Source organism: Papilio machaon, chromosome 19, assembly GCF_912999745.1.
Source record: "Papilio machaon chromosome 19, ilPapMach1.1, whole genome shotgun sequence".
NCBI classification, from domain to species: domain Eukaryota; kingdom Metazoa; phylum Arthropoda; class Insecta; order Lepidoptera; family Papilionidae; genus Papilio; species Papilio machaon.
In genome coordinates this window covers 7,199,609-7,215,571 of record NC_060004.1, presented here as the reverse complement: position 1 = coordinate 7,215,571, position 15,963 = coordinate 7,199,609, and the positions used below count along the sequence as shown (strand labels likewise).

The 15,963-nt window shown below is 48.8% G+C and overlaps 1 protein-coding gene across 1 annotated transcript; it reads left to right on the top strand.

Moving 5' to 3' along the window:
• Window positions 1–16: 16 nt before the first annotated feature.
• On the top strand, window positions 17–15,255 carry LOC106715569 (paired amphipathic helix protein Sin3a). Its single transcript, XM_045682673.1, has 27 exons — window positions 17–349; window positions 3,611–3,703; window positions 4,076–4,139; window positions 4,411–4,598; window positions 4,740–4,993; window positions 5,660–5,783; window positions 6,151–6,317; window positions 6,650–6,768; window positions 7,106–7,188; window positions 7,304–7,432; window positions 7,623–7,802; window positions 7,899–8,048; window positions 8,193–8,289; window positions 8,370–8,607; window positions 8,874–9,214; window positions 9,375–9,472; window positions 9,562–9,678; window positions 9,754–9,930; window positions 10,495–10,599; window positions 10,684–10,882; window positions 11,094–11,261; window positions 11,537–11,649; window positions 12,185–12,278; window positions 12,361–12,479; window positions 12,553–12,909; window positions 13,236–13,373; window positions 13,903–15,255. The coding sequence occupies exons 1-27, from the start codon at window positions 17–19 to the stop codon at window positions 14,473–14,475; spliced, it is 4,818 nt and encodes a 1,605-aa protein (XP_045538629.1). The 3' UTR covers window positions 14,476–15,255.
• The last annotated feature ends 708 nt before the right edge of the window (window positions 15,256–15,963 follow it).

The following is a 15,963-nucleotide window of genomic DNA, read 5'->3' as shown; positions in this document are numbered from 1 at the left end:
TGTATTACGGAAAGCGATGTTGCCGTACTTGGCGGCGCTGCTGTGCTGCGCCTTTCGCCATGCGGCGACCGGCTCCGGCTCGGGCTCGCGAACTGGCGATCGCTTTCAGTCAGTCAGTGACGCGGCTCGGAGCTCGACGTTCTTGCGAAGCGCCAACTTAATTCTGCGCTCGAGTGAGATGCTCCTGCGAGTGCGAGAGAGACGGTGGAGTCCGAGTGAGACATTCGCGCGAGACTGGGACGGTGACATGGCGGTGTCGCAACCTCGCCCACCTGACTGTGTTGACGCCGTGCTCAAAAAAGTTGCGCCGTTGCGCTATTTAGAGGCGCACGAATGTGCACGCTACACCGTAATATATTGGATATTGTCGAATTTTATCTTCAATAACAGATTGACTCCAATATATAGTTTGATATTTAAAAGAAACAATTCACACGTTCGTGTAACATATGGGTACGTATTTACTCTTTATTTCCATCACTTGTCGATTGATGTTTTTTGTTGGTGTGTAACTCGTTTTTACTTACCGCGCTTTATGTAAGCCGAGTATCAGTTTTGAATCTGAAACTACAAAAGTAATTGTTTGCCATTGAATCGCCGTTTTCTACGTGTGACGAATGCCGCCGCGCAGTTTCTTTGGTTTAGCAAATCAGACCTTAGGTAACTATCTGGAAAGTCGATAGTTGCTTATACGTACAAATCCGCTATGATTCATTGTGGAAGTAATAATATAATTTTGTAAGACTTGTCGCGGAGCAACTCTGGGCTCGGTGTACATTCTCAAAACGCGCGTTAAAAAAGGCGGGATATCGATGGCGCGATTTTAGTGAAGCCATCGAAATGGCGTCCTGCAACGCATGACAAGTCGACAGGTTATCGATTTATCTTTCGCTACTAACAAGTGCAGGTTTGTGTTATCGGCGTAGCGTCGCGCAGGACCGGTCCGAGGCCGGATTGCTACTTAGAAGCACATGCGGAATTCCTCACAGGGCACGTTGAGGAATTCTGCACCGTTTCGACGTTGAATGTCATGTTTAATTTAGATATAAATAATGATATCGCGATGTAACCCTGCTTCAAATGTTGATTCGCTCGATGTCGTTGCTTTGTGCGATGTGCGTTGTCATTAGTTAATGTCGCGGGCCATGACGTCATGCTCGTGAGGCCACCACGTGTTGTGATCCCGCCTGGCCTGCTGTTGCGTTGTTGAGTGCCACAACCGGCCACTCACTCTACACCGGTCTTGTACAGGATTTTTTAAAGTGTACTTTATAATCTTATCGAGATACTTTGATGTTGTATTGTCTTGGCAACTTTTAAAAATTTTGAGCGACCTTTAAATATTAAAATTTCGAGATTTTCAGAATCCTTCTCATTTTTATGACTTAAGACTCTTAACATTATAAACATATATATTTTGATACGAGACTGGAAAAAAAAATATTTTTTTGGGCCTAACCTATATGTTCCCAATGGGAAGCATAAATAAAAAAAGAGTAGAAAAAGAACCTCAGGGGTTATTTTGGTCTTAAATTCACATGTTGTCATTTACATTTTCTTATATTTATTATTTATTACTTAGTTTTAATAAAGTTCTATATCATATTATAATTCACATTTTTAAAATTCAAATTAATAATATATTATTTTAAAACAATCAAAATACATTCAAACACGATAGTTGGGGTATGTTTCAAGCCTCTCAGTGGGGACATATAGTGAGCTGATGATGAAACACAATATTGTATTCCTTTGTTTTTTATTAACATAGTAATAACAGTAATTAACATTTAAGAAAATGTTTTCTTATATTGATCTTTATATTCTGCATGTTCCCAAGTGGGTTAAATTTTCTGTTACACCTATACATGAAGTCCCCCGCACATTGTAATCACTATATTGTACTCTTAGATATCAAGCTTGTATCAAATACTCCATCTATATGATCTGTATGGTTCAATGTAATTAATATTGTTTTAGTTTAATCAGTTAGCCCAGTTAGAATTATACAAGAGAACTAAGTCCTTGCAAAATTTATATATCTATCCAAAAAAAATGTTACTGTGATTGTGCACAGCACATGGTAGCAAACATTTTATTCTATTGATATTCTTTTTTTCAGCATCTTTTTAATATTTTAACACAAATTTGTTTGTAAGAAAATTTTAGTTTGTTAAAATTTGAGTTTATTACAGCCAACTCCAGACAAAATATTTTTATTTGATTACTAAACTAGTTGTCGCCTGCAATTCAGCCTGCGCGGAATTAAAGAGAAACTTCATAAGTAGCCTATGTGTTCCTCCCGACTATTTTCTACATCTGTTCCAAATTTCAAACAAAACAAAAGATACCTTCAAACAAACATCCATCCAAACATTGGCATTTATAAAAGAAGATAAATCTTGATCATGTTACATTTAAATAATATAAAGATAAGACATTGTGAACTAAATTTTTCTGCTGGCTCTAGCTCAGTATTAACTCTTTGTTTACTAGTCAAATTTGACATACATGTCTTAGAACAAAAATAATAATGTAAAAAGCTCTGCCATTTGTTAAGCAGTGTTATAAAATAAGTGCCACATATATATAGTCTGTTAACATGTTACATTCTATACAAATTATGTATTTTAGTTTAAAAATATTCTTAAGTCACTCATCATCATCATCAACCTGCCCTTATCCTTATGGAGGGTCGGCACAGTATGTACTACTCCTCCATACATCTCTATTAGCCGTCATATCTGAATTTACCCCCTTCTTACACATATCCTCTTTCACACAACCTATCCATACTTCCTTTGGCCTTCCTCTACCTTTATAGCCATCCACATTCAATCTCAGTACTTTTTTGTTTATATGATCATCATCCCTCCGCATAACATGTCCAAACCATGCTAACCTTCTGCTCCTCAATTTAAGTCACTATTCGTATAATTTCAGAACATCTATCAGCCATTTACTTTTAGCAAAGAATTATGTTGATTGATTTTTTTACTATTTTCTAACAGCTAGAACTACTTTGATAGGCACAAGTAAAGTGCTGTCAATGTCTTCTCTGTAACTACATATTATATTTGAATCTTGTTGTTTTTAATTGATCATTTTAGTATAAATTTTCTGTAAAGTAATATTCAATTAAGCGTGTAACCAAGTCAGTCTGCATACAATCATTTTTTGGTTAATCAAACGGAATCTTTTAATATGGAATTCTTGTAAATACCTACTTTTTATTATTGTGGCTATAAACAAGTTGTTGCTGGGTCAATGTGGATAGTTTTGTAGTTTTCGTTTGCTTGGAATTTGGCTTCAAACTTTCACCTACTTCATTTCAAAGATACATAATGTTCCCGATAGCTTCTAAAATGCATCCCAAAATATTTTTAAACATTTTCACCATCATATTTTCTCTCATTTGCCGGATTCTATCTGTCGGGCAAACCTTACTGCTACTTACCATTGTGTTTTAATGTTTTTATAAACTGTTTTTTTATATTCGCCTGAGAATTAGTACCCACTTTTTCCAGACCACTTAGTATAATACAATGTGAGATGTTAAACTGCAAAACAACCAAATGAAGCAGTTGTGTGTTGCAGGCGCTCGGTGTGAGCGTGTGATGGGCGCACAATGAGCGGTCTGATGAAGCGCACGGGCGGCCGCCTCGGCCCCGACGAGACCGCCCCCCCGCACTCGGCCCCGCACGCTGCCCCACACTCCGCCCCACACTCCGCCCCACACTCCGCCCCACACTCCGCCCCACACTCCGCCCCGCACTCCGCCCCACACTCCGCCCCGCACTCGGCTGCACAGGTACCTACATCACACGCCTAAGTTATACGCCATCATTACAACTAGTCCTCGTATTGTTCGTTTGGATTGAAAAGAAAAAGAACGATAAACATTTATTACCACTCATGAAACACATACAAGGCAAAATCTTGACATTAAAACTGGCAAATGGAAGCCGGCTCAACAATGCAGGGACAGACTTAACTGTCTGTGATTGAAAGTCTTATGTCTGCCTACCTTCAATAGATAGGAGATTCCGTGCAGTGACAGCGTGTTGTGTTGCAGGTGCAGCAGGCGGCCACCACCATGCACTCCTTGGCGCAAGCGGCAGCGCAGCCGCAGATCATCGGTCAGTATACAATACACACTTACTATATCCAAGAGAGATTCCTGTGGGGCGCCCTGGCCCCGGCCACGAGCAACAAGCACCACAAACCAGCTATCGGCTATCGGTTGTCATATAAATCACCACTTATAAAGAGGAAGATTTTTATTTTTTGTATGTAATGAATAAAGCTACCAGCCCGATTTTCTAAACAGCCCGATCAATTTTACATCTATGTTATGAATTTTTGAATGTAACTGTAGTGATCTGGAATAAGAAATGTTTGCGCGCGCAGGAGTGTCGTCCTCTGGCGGCGTGGGTGTGGGCGTGGGCGGCATGGTGCCCGTGGGCGGGGGCTTCGCACGCGCCTCGCGCCCCGCCGCGCCCGTCATCAACTACCACCTGAAAGCGGGCGTGCAGTACGGCGCCCACAAGCCGCCGGCGCAGCAACCGCCGCAGCCGCCGCAGCCGCCGCGCCTCCGGGTCAGTGTGCCCATCATCACTACATTCAAATTATTATGTTCTATGAATAATTTACAAAACTGCCTCGTAACCATAGTTGAGCGATGTTGTCCATATCTACGGAGAACATGCACATTTAAAACATTTAGTGTTGGTGTGTAGGTGGCGCACGCGCCGACGCCGCTGGGGCGGCAGTCGCCGGGTGCGGTGGGCGGCGTGCCGGGGGGCGCGGCGCCGGGCGGGCCGGGGGTCGCGCCGGGTGCGGCGGGGGGCCCGGGAGCACCCGGCGCACAGTTCCAGCGGCTCAAGGTGGAGGACGCGCTGTCGTACCTCGACCAGGTCAAGTTCAAGTTCAGCACGCAGCCGCAAGTGTACAACGACTTCCTCGACATCATGAAGGAATTTAAGAGCCAGACGTAAGTTTGTGTCCATCTTCTTCTCATAATGATTGTTTCAAATAATCAGTTCATCTATACCTATTTTTCTATATACACATAAATAAAATTTAACGTGTCTTATTGATGTGTGTGAGTCAGTGCGCGTTAACCTCGGGGACGGCTGAGCAGATTGCACTGCGGTTTTCACTAGTGTATATGTCAATCCGTGTATAAATAAAAAACTTATATCAATTAAAATCTAGTTTCGAAGCTGATGTCAAATCTCCAACTTAGATTGTCTTCACAATTTTTCATAGATTCAGTTTGGGCTGAACATCCACTTAATAATTCACGATTCATCCTGTATTTTTCAACAAACGATTGAAAAATATGAATTACTAAACTCTAATTGCATTTGGTTTCAAGTTGTAGCGGATGACACTCAATGTTAGTGCAGTTTTTATATAATTGCATTGCTACATCTGGAAGTTTTGTAGCGGCGAAGTGTTCCATGACTCGTAATTCTAATGTAAACACACTCAGACCATCTCAGTATAATGTATCTCGTAATCGTGATGAAACTAATTACCGTTTGACTTCTTTGACGATAACCAATGGCTGCAATATTAGAATCTGATGTGATTTGTACGTGGCCATTCCCAGACTAGCCGCATCTCGTTTGTTGAACAGTACCCATTGTTGTAGCATCGACACGCCGGGCGTCATCAAGCGCGTCTCCAACCTGTTCAAGGGGCACCCGGAACTGATCGTAGGCTTCAACACCTTCCTGCCGCCCGGGTACAAGATAGAGGTGCAGAGCAACGGCCAGGTACTTCACCCACCACTCCTCATTCACTCATTCACTCATTCACTCACCTACACCAGCCGCATTGCTCAAGAATGATGAAAAAAATTACCGTTTGATTACTGTGACGATAATCAATGGCTGCAATATTATAATCTGACTTCAGCAAATGTGCACAACACAACACAACACAACACTACGAGCCGCTACACAATACCATGTTCATTTACTACTGCTATTGTATAGTTTTTATTTTTGTTTAAAATATTTAAAGGCTCATTTAAAGACCAAAATATAGATTACACAAAGTATCAACATATTACACAAAGCGAGCGTTATGCGCAATTATGATTTGTAGCGTTCGTTGTATATAATGTTGTGTGTGGTGCAGGTGTCGGTGTCGATGCCGTCTCCGACGGGGCTGGGCGGCGTGGGCGTAGGCAGCGTGGGAGGAGTGGGCGTGGCCAGCGTGAGCAGCGTGGGCGTGGGCGGCGGAATGGTGCTGGGCGTGACGCACTCGTCTCAGCCGCAGCTGCTGCACCTGCTGCCCGTGCAACCGTACGATACACTTTGCTGAATTATGATAATTTGTGTTGTTTGCTGCGTATTGTAATTAAGTACGCAACATGGGTTAGAAAAGAATTGGTTATTATGCTATATGATATATTATCAGGGCAAATGGTTGACGGCTTTCCGTTGTTGTGTCGCCTGTGTTCATACGCCCTCCGTTATTGTAGTCACCCACAAACGTGATGAAACAAATTACCGTTTGAATTTAGTGATAAAACTAATGGCTGCTTATTAAAGTTCTGATTACATCGAGTGTTATGGCGAATGTGAGACGAAGGTGGTGTCGATGTGCACTGAGTGAGGTGTGCTGGTGTGCGCAGGTCTGTGGGCGGCGCCATCGTGCACAACATGACGGTGAGCGCGCCCGCAGCCAACACGCTGCACCACATCTCACAGGCGCATCAGCAGATCGAGGCCGCCTCCATACACCACAACCAAGGTACATTGTTATATTGCGAACTGTTGAATCACCGCTACATAAACATATCTGCAACGACACCAATGTCTTACATTATAACATTATAAGATTTTAAGGCTTTATATATTTTATACTCTTCCTTGTCGATTCCGACCTCCATTCGCATCCTCGCCCAATAGAAGAGGATGGGAAGAGAAAAAAAATAATATAAGAAACGTGGTATTCGTGGTATCGAACCAGAATTCGAGCAGCTGTTAATGGTGCTGCGAACTCTAACCTCGGTAGAGCTGGTCCCGCTGCACATGGATGTATGAGATGTGGTAGAGCGATTGTTTAACTAGTGTGTTGTGTGGTGCAGGGTGCGGCGGGGGCGCGCACGCCGCGGCCGCGGGACAGCCCGTAGAGTTCAACCACGCCATAGAGTACGTCAACAAGATCAAGGTGAGCGCTTCAAATCTATCGCATAGCATCGCGTCGCAATGCATAATATGGTACGCAGTATAATGCAGTATATGAATGTGGGGAGAGGTTAGGAATGATGTTCGTTTGTGCGCAGTCGCGGTTCTCGAGGCAGCCGGACAAGTACAAGAGGTTCCTGGAGATCCTGCACGCGTACCAGCGCGGCCACCGCGACGTGAAGGAGCCGCAGGCGCGACAGCAGACCGAGCAGGAGGTGTACTCGCAGGTACATTGCCCACATTTCAATGGCCAATTGTACATTCAAAAGCACATAGTACCATGTATTTCAAAGTTTTTTATTCTCTAGCCAAAGGCCTATTCCCACTTTTCATCCATTCCTCTCTTTTTTGCTAATTATAATGGTATTAGCGAAAATACTCTATCGTTTATCCGCTGTGCAATCGTATCGCTTGAAGGTGGCGAAGCTGTTTGAGAACCAGGAGGACCTGCTGGCGGAGTTCGGGCAGTTCCTGCCGGACGCCAAGGCGGTGACGAAGCCGGCGCAGTACGCGCTGCACTCGGCGCACCCCCCGCACCCCCCGCACGCGCGCTCCCCGCTCTCGCCGCCGCCGCCGCCGCCGCCGCATGCCGCGCAGGTACGCTCGCCCACCGCCCAGCGCCCAGCGCCCACAGCCCACAGCCCACAGCCCGCGCCACGAGTGCCCAAATGACAGCGTGTTGTGCGTTCGCAGATGGAGAGCGAACGGTTTGCGGCGACCTCCCCGCAGCCCGGAGCACCCCACACTTCGCCCGCGCACCCCGCGCTTGCGCACGCTCACGCGCCGCTGCCCGCGCACGCCCCGCACCCCGCGCACCCCGCGCCCACTGCGCCCGCTGCCCCGGTAAGTACATACAGATACCAACGTGCTAGTATAACCCGCCTTACAATAAATCAATTTACATTTAAGTATGGCTCGATACTCGGGTAAAGTATTCTGAGAACACAATCGTTTAATGCAACTTTGCTGCTTTTTTCTGCTTCCCAGGTTCTGAAGCACCCGACGTCCGTCAGCGTGCCGGTTCCGCCTCCTCAGCATCATCATTTAAAAAGATCACCGAGTTTCACTTCTACCAGTCAAATCGGTGAGTTAATTATTATATTATTGAGTTGCGTTTTATTTATAAATAAGGAGAGATAGGAAAGTTGATGAGGTGTACTGAAGCTGGCACTCCCGCAGGGTCGGGCGCTCCACCCAGCAAGAAGCCGCGCTGCAGCTCGGGCACGCCGCCGGGTGCGGGCGCGGGCGGTGCGGGCGCGGGCGGTGCGGGCGCGGGCGCGGGCGCGCTGCGCGACGTGTCGTACGCGGAGGCGGCCAAGCTGGCCACCGCGCAGGACTACAGCTTCTTTGACCGCGCGCGCAAGGCGCTCCGCTCGCAGCAGGTCTACGACAACTTTCTCAGGTACTACCACACACCACACGTATCGGACGTATACACGTATACACGTGAATACTCACGTGACGTTTCAAAATAGATGGTCATATTCTCTACAACTACGGATAGATGATTGCAGACGACACACGGAATGATCGGTGACAGAAGGTGTACTGATTTGTATGAATTCCGTACGCGTCTTATAAAAGTATTAAATGCTGATGTTGGTAAAAATGTTTTTGTGCGATTTTGATGGTCCGGTTCAGTTGTTGACTGTTAGTTTGGTGTGACAGATGCCTGCTGCTGTTCACCAACGAGATAATCTCGTCGTCGGAGCTCGTGTCGGTGACGGGGCCGTTCCTGTGCCGGCATCCCGAGCTGCAAAAGTGGCTGCAGGACTTCGTGGGCCCCGCCTCGCCCTCGCCGCCGCACACGCCCACCGCGCCGCCGCCCGCGCCTCTGCACGCCCACGCCCCGTACGCGGCGACGGGCGGGGCGGCGGGCGGCGCGGCGGGCGGGGCGACGGGTCCGCTGCTGGGCTACGCGCGCGATCGCCTCGGCGACGGCAAACTGCGCTACGAGCCGCCGCAGCTGCGCAACGAGCGCGCGCAGGGAGACGCCGCTATGGATATAGGTGTGTAGCTGCATCCGCGTCCTCTCACTCTTGTCCAACTTTCATTTGGAGTATACTTATAACCATTACACATCAGTCTTCTAAGTGTTTCCACAAGTTGGAACATAAATGTAAACTGTCAGACTAGTGATATGATACAATACAACACCTGATTGCGTAGACCTGACGACGTGCAAGCGGCTGGGCACCTCGTACTGTGCGCTGCCGCGGGACGCCGCCGCACGCCGCTGCTCGGGCCGCACGCCGCTCTGCAAGGAGGTGAAGCTCCGCTATACATATCTTTGTCATTTAACATTTAAACAAAGTACACGAATACAGCAACACGCCGATGCCGCTTACCGTTTCAGGTGCTCAACGACACCTGGGTGTCCATACCGACGTGGAGCGAGGATTCCACCTTCGTCACCTCCCGCAAGACGCAGTACGAAGAGTACATTTACAGATGCGAGGACGAGCGCTTTGAGGTATGTGATCAGTTCGAGGAGGTCGAGCCGCCGATACGGGACGTAGCAGAATGTATAAGCTCGCGCTCTGTGCAGCTGGACGTGGTGATCGAGACGAACGCGGCCACCATCCGTGTGCTGGAGGGCGTGCAGAAGAAGATGTCGCGCATGGCGCCCGAGGACGCCGCAAAGTACCGCCTCGACGATTGCCTCGGCGGACACTCGCCCACCATCCACCAGCGAGCGCTGCGCCGCATATACGGTGATAAGGTGGTACGGCCATGCACGCTCTACGCATGCGCACAAACACACGCACACGAATCTGAAATCTTTTCAACAGTGGTAGATCCTGCAACAATAATATTTGTTGGGTGCACGAATTGACCTTGACCGGTGAAATACCATTACCTCACAGAAGACAGGCGTCAAGTGGAAGCAATTCCAAGTACAGTCTGATGAGTGTGGTACCGGAGGCCTAATTTTAGTCCTTTTTCCCTTCCCATCTTTTTCTTAATAGGAAAGGATGGGAAGGGAAAGAGGATTTTTCGGAAGAGGGGACGCACAGGAAGGAGAAATATCCTTTTTCTGTGCGTCCCCTTCTCCGTTAATTAAAGGTAGGCAACGCATCTGCATTGAGGATGTCTACGGGCAACGGTCACCTCGTTATTGCGGCGAATCCAGGTGACTGTTTGCTACCTTATGATATAAAAAAAAAGAATCTAGTTTATTACATCAACGCGCTAAATATAAACACACCAAGACAGAACATTTCGATCTTTGCAATAGTTTGTAAAACATAAATGTAATAACGTGAGTGCGTGGTCGGTGTGTGTGCAGGCGGTGGACATCATCGCCGGCCTCAAGAAGAACCCCGTGGTGGCGGTGCCCGTGGTGCTGCGCAGACTCAAGGCCAAGGAGGAGGAGTGGCGCGAGGCGCAAAAGGTTAGTTCACGCTCTCCTGTGAGTGAAAACTTGTTGTTTTTTTTGGGTGCGAGTATTTAACACGCGCTGAATGTTCCCCGGCAGGGCTTCAACAAGCAGTGGCGCGAGCAGAATGAAAAGTATTATCTCAAGTCGCTGGACCACCAGGGCATCAACTTCAAGCAGAACGACCTGAAGGCCATGCGCTCCAAGTCGCTGTTCAACGAGGTGGAGGCTGCGTATGCCGCGCGCCGTCCCGCGCCCCATCTCGTCGTCGACTATCAGATGCAGTCGCGACAGGAAGGTAACGACACGTGCACCGCCCCTCCCTGCGCCCTGCGCCCTGCGCCTACAGAGACTATGATGATAACCATGCGATGTGCCTTGTCAGAACTAAATGTAGATTACACGCATGCTGCCTTCCTACTGATGTCCCACCGCGCTGTGCTGCGTGCTGTTGTGTGCTGTGTGCTGGCTGACGTGAGAGTTAATGCGCGCCGCTTGCTATGTCTTAGCCATCAAGATCCTGCGCGATGCGGCCGAGCTGCTGATCCACCACGCGCGCCGGCAGACCGGCATTCAGAAGGCGGAGAAGCGGCGCATAAAGCAGCTGCTGCGCCATCTGCTGCCTGATCTGTTCGCGCACCCGCGCCAGCCGCTCTCAGATGACGAGCGCGACGAAGGTACCTCCTCCGCCCTCGCTGACACCACACCGCACCACACCACACCACACCGCACCACACCACATCACATCACACATCTCATATATAAACTGAGCGCAACAAAACTGAACCTAACTTGTATACAAAACAATGCTATGATGAAAACCGTGCGATGTGCCTTTATCAGAGAGTTTGTGTTGAATACACGCATGCTGCCTTCCTACTGAGTGTGTTGTAGCGCGTGGCGAAGCCCCGCGAGCGTCGCCTCGCGCTCTCACACAGCCCTCTTTGTGCAGAGGACAAGGAGGAGGCCGCCAGCCCGGCCCAGCGCGACGACAGGCCCGCGCCCGCAGCGCCTGCCCCGCCCGCAGCGCCCGCAGCGCCCGCCAGCAAGCCCGACAAGCACGAGGTAACTTTGGCTGCGACCTGCAACAGGCCGTACATCTTGTACTTCTCGATCTCACAAAGAGGTAGCATTTCTTAAATTTGTAGGACAAGCTTCAGTGCGGTTGAGTCCAGTTGTTTCAAAATGTCCCGTCCGCCTTTCACAAAGTCGAAATTGGTCCGCACATGGGACGCTGAAAAAAACGAGGTCTGCATTTGTTGGGATTCGAAAAAACTTTGCCAAATGAATGCCATCAAGAGGAATACCTACCTGCCGGAATGTTGTTTGATCAATTGAATGCTGAAAATCTTTCACAGCCACGTTACACTTGCAAATACGGCGGTGAGAAAGAAATTTTGAAGACGGAGATGCGGACCCAGTGGTTTGCAATCAATTAAGATTACGTGGAAAAATTAAATCGTTTTTATATTCGAAATAGCAATATTTCATAGATAGGCCGAGTACTTTTCACTCCGCCCTCGTACGTTTTGGTTCTGCCATATTGTGTTCGGAACCAAAGCACACGCAACACTAATGATATTGTTGGGTTTCTTAACAGTCGTCGGAGTCCGACAACGCTTCCGACAAGAGCAGCAGAAACAACAAGAACGACAAAGAGAACAAGCCCAAGAACAACAACATGGAGAGCAAAGGTGAGTCTCGGAGCCGGCTCTGCTCCTCGGTCACTGGCGTCTCGCACATACTGAGCGGCGAGTGTGTTGTGTTGTGTTGCAGAGGGCGGCGGCGGCGGCGTGAAGCGCAGCTCCAGCCTCGAGGAGCCCCTCGCCGTCAAGCCGGAGCCCGACCTCAGACCCGATGAGCCGGAGGACGACTACAAGGACTATCCGCCCAATGTCAGTATATTCAAGCGGACCCACTTGCCACCGACATTGTCAGGGCTCAAACTACAGGTGAAATGTTTGACAGGAGGCGCGGTTCGTGTGCACGTCCTCGTGGTACCTGTTCCTGCGGCTGCACGGCGTGCTGTGTGCGCGGCTGGGCGCGGCGCGGCGTGCGGCGGCCGCGCTGGCGGAGGCGGGCGGGGCCGGGGGCGGGGGCGGTGGCACGGCGGCGGCGGCGGCGCTGCGCCTGCGCCCCTGCAACCTGCCGCCCGAGGCCGCGGAGCCGCGTCACTACTACGGCGCGCTGCTGGAGCTGGTGCGAGCCGTGCTGGATGGCAACACGGAGCCCGCCGCCTACGAGGACGCGGCGCGCGAGATGCTCGGCATCAAGGCGTACCCCGCATACACGCTCGACAAGGTCGTCTCCATCGCCGTCAGGCAGGTGGGTCTCTTATTATATTTATGACGGCCGACCGGTCATAAACAATAACTTAACCCCTCCCTCCCCCTGTGTCAGTTTAGTGAAAAGGATAACACCAGGTGGCAAACATCAGAAATTGCAGATGTTTTACCTACCGTTAATTGACGGAGGAGGCATAGAAAAAGATTATTTCTCCTTCGTGTAGTCCCCTGTTATAAGAAAAGAATGAGAAAGGGAAGAGGAACGAGGGCTCCGACACCGCCCTCGGAAGAAAGGCGGACTGACTTCCACTAGTAAATGTTGATGTCGTGTACCACTGTGATGAATGTGTCGCGATGTGGTTGCAGCTGCAGCACTGCGCCTCGGAGCCGTGGTCGGTGCGCGCGGCGGAGCTGGCGGCGCGCGGGATGCGAGCGGGCGCCGGCTACGTGCGCCGCGCGGCCCGCTACCTGCGCCAGGACCACACCGCCTTCCTCGTGCGCGTCGTGAGTGTCCTCTCGCTCCTTTACACCGGTGACCAACAGCGCGACACCTCTAGTTATCGATACCAAATCTACAAAAAATATTGAAATAATACGTTTATTCATCTCGCATTCTTAAATTTGGATCGATAATTGTTGTTTACAACCAGTGTTTTTATAAAGCGCTCTCCTGTGTTACGTATTTACTGACAAAATTGACCGCTATTGCATCTTTGGCGCCTCATCTGGTTATATATTTACGTTTGCCTATTTTTGTACATATAATTTTTCATTCTTGTTAAATACGAGTATATAGTGCGACAAGCTTGTGTGTTATCATAATATAGTTGATGTCCACCGGCTCGTTCTGTACACATTGTAATACTCCGCGGGTGACGTACCATGATGATAACTATGCGATGTGCTCCTAGCTGAGTGCCAGTGTTGAACTCTCGCATGCTGCCTTCCTTCTGATGTCTCTTGTCTGCCGCATGCATGTGCTCGTGCTCGTGCGAATCTTGTTATATAATGTGGGGTCATCTCACTTGCGCAGTACGGCGGAGACGAGTGCAAGGTGACATTCGAGTTGCTGGAGGGCGGCGCCGAGGGTCGCGCCTCCCCTCACCGCGACGTGGCGCGCCTCTCGCCGCCCGCGACCGCCCGCCCGCGCGACCCCCTGCCCGCCGGGGTCGCGCGCGTCGCCGCCTGGTCGCTGTACGCGGAGAGGTACGCGCGACCCGACGCGACCCCTCCGCCCCCGCCGCCGACCGCGCACCGACACAAGCCCGTCTTCCTGCGCCGCAACGCGCGCCGCGCGGGCGCCGCGCCCTCCGCCAGCGCCGCGCCCTGCGCCCCACCCGCGCCGTCTTCCGCCCCCGCCCCCGCCCCCGCCCCAGCCCCGGCCCCGGCCCCGCGGCGCCGCAAGCCTGCGCGTCTGCACGACCAGTCTGAGTGCACGCTGGCCGGCGGCGTGCGGCTGGTGGCGCGGCGGGCGCACGTCGCATACCGCGCCGGCAGTCTGGCCGCCGCGCGCGCCTCGCACCCGCGTCTGCACGCCGCAAGGCGCGCCCGCTTCAGAGCCTGGCTGCGCCGACATCTGCGCCCGCCGCAACCCCCACACACATAACTACCCCCTCGCACCATCGCCTCGGAGCTGCGAACTACCAAAACATCAACTGTGATTGATCTTTTAAAGTTTTGATGTAGTCATTCAAGTGAGAAAGGACAATATTACGATAACTCGTTAGTCATCGTATTTAATGATGATGAAGTCAAACTGACTCCGAGCGATGCATCCATTTGAATTGGTGATAGTAATTGGTGTTTACGTGAGTAAAAACAGAGACGTGAAATGTGCCAGCGTTTAAGGATAACATTAATTTCATTATTAAATACATTTGGTAAAAGTTGATACGAATAAGTAAATTCATTCCGACATTTGGCTCGAAATCTGCTTCTAAGTAAATATTGAAGTAGAACCGAGGTACAATTTCCATGTATATATTAACGTACAATTTTTGTACGACTTGTTTAGCAAGTATCAGCTAATTACACTTTCTTTTTCTTTTGATGCTCTTTTTGCCTTAATTGAATCATAAATATGAGGAATCATTTGATTGTGTTGTGTTCGGGGCGATGTTGTGATGTCGGCGTTCTCTCGAATACTTAGTGATTGTTGTATATAAAAGCGTCGTGTGTGAGCGAGAGTGTGCGGCAATGTGCGGCACTGTGCGGCAGTGTGCGGCAATGTGCGGCAATGTGCGGCACTGTGCGGGAGTGTGCGGGAGACAGCCGGCGGCCGCGCGCCGCGTTCTAGTGGCCGCGGCGGCTGCAATAACACGAGGACTCCTTGTTCAATGTAAAAAAACCTTACTTGACAGAAGTAATAAATATTATATATTTGTAATGAGAGAAGTTTTATTTTATCCCGATATTATCATAACTTTCCAGACTATAGCTAGTCTTATTTCGTGACCTACTAACATTTCTAATTGCATAATTGCTTCAACATGTTCTGAGTAAACAGCATTAGAGGTTCGCATTCTTGCAGCAGGCGGAGCGCAGGCGCAGGCGCAGACCCCACACCTACATTATTACGAACACATTTTCCATGTCGTTTATAAAATTAGTCTATATAATATAAAAATATACACAAGTGTCCGGGAATAACAACGTAATAAAAATAAAAAACAATTTTGTATGACAATGCCATGTGTTAACAAAAATTAAATTAGATTTTGTTAACATTTTTAGTAGCGTTATCTCGTAGTTCGAATTAAAGGCAATGTACTTCGTAACATTATTTTGCGGCAAAACTTTCAAAATTTAAAAGCTTTCAAATATATTTAAATTAAACTTTCTAACAAAAAAAGTGATTATACAAGCGGTTGCAAAAATATAACTGATTGTTTCGATATTCGTGTTTTCGAGGCCCTGAAGGTTTTATGACAAATGTTTGTTTTAAAAAAAGGTAGTTTATGAAACAAAACCCGCGTTTTCAATGTAAATAAAATCTGTATGATTTTGAGATATTCGAATAAGTCCCACTAATATAAATGCGAAAGTTTAGATGGGTGGATGTTTGTTAGAAGATATCTCCAGAACGGCTCAACGG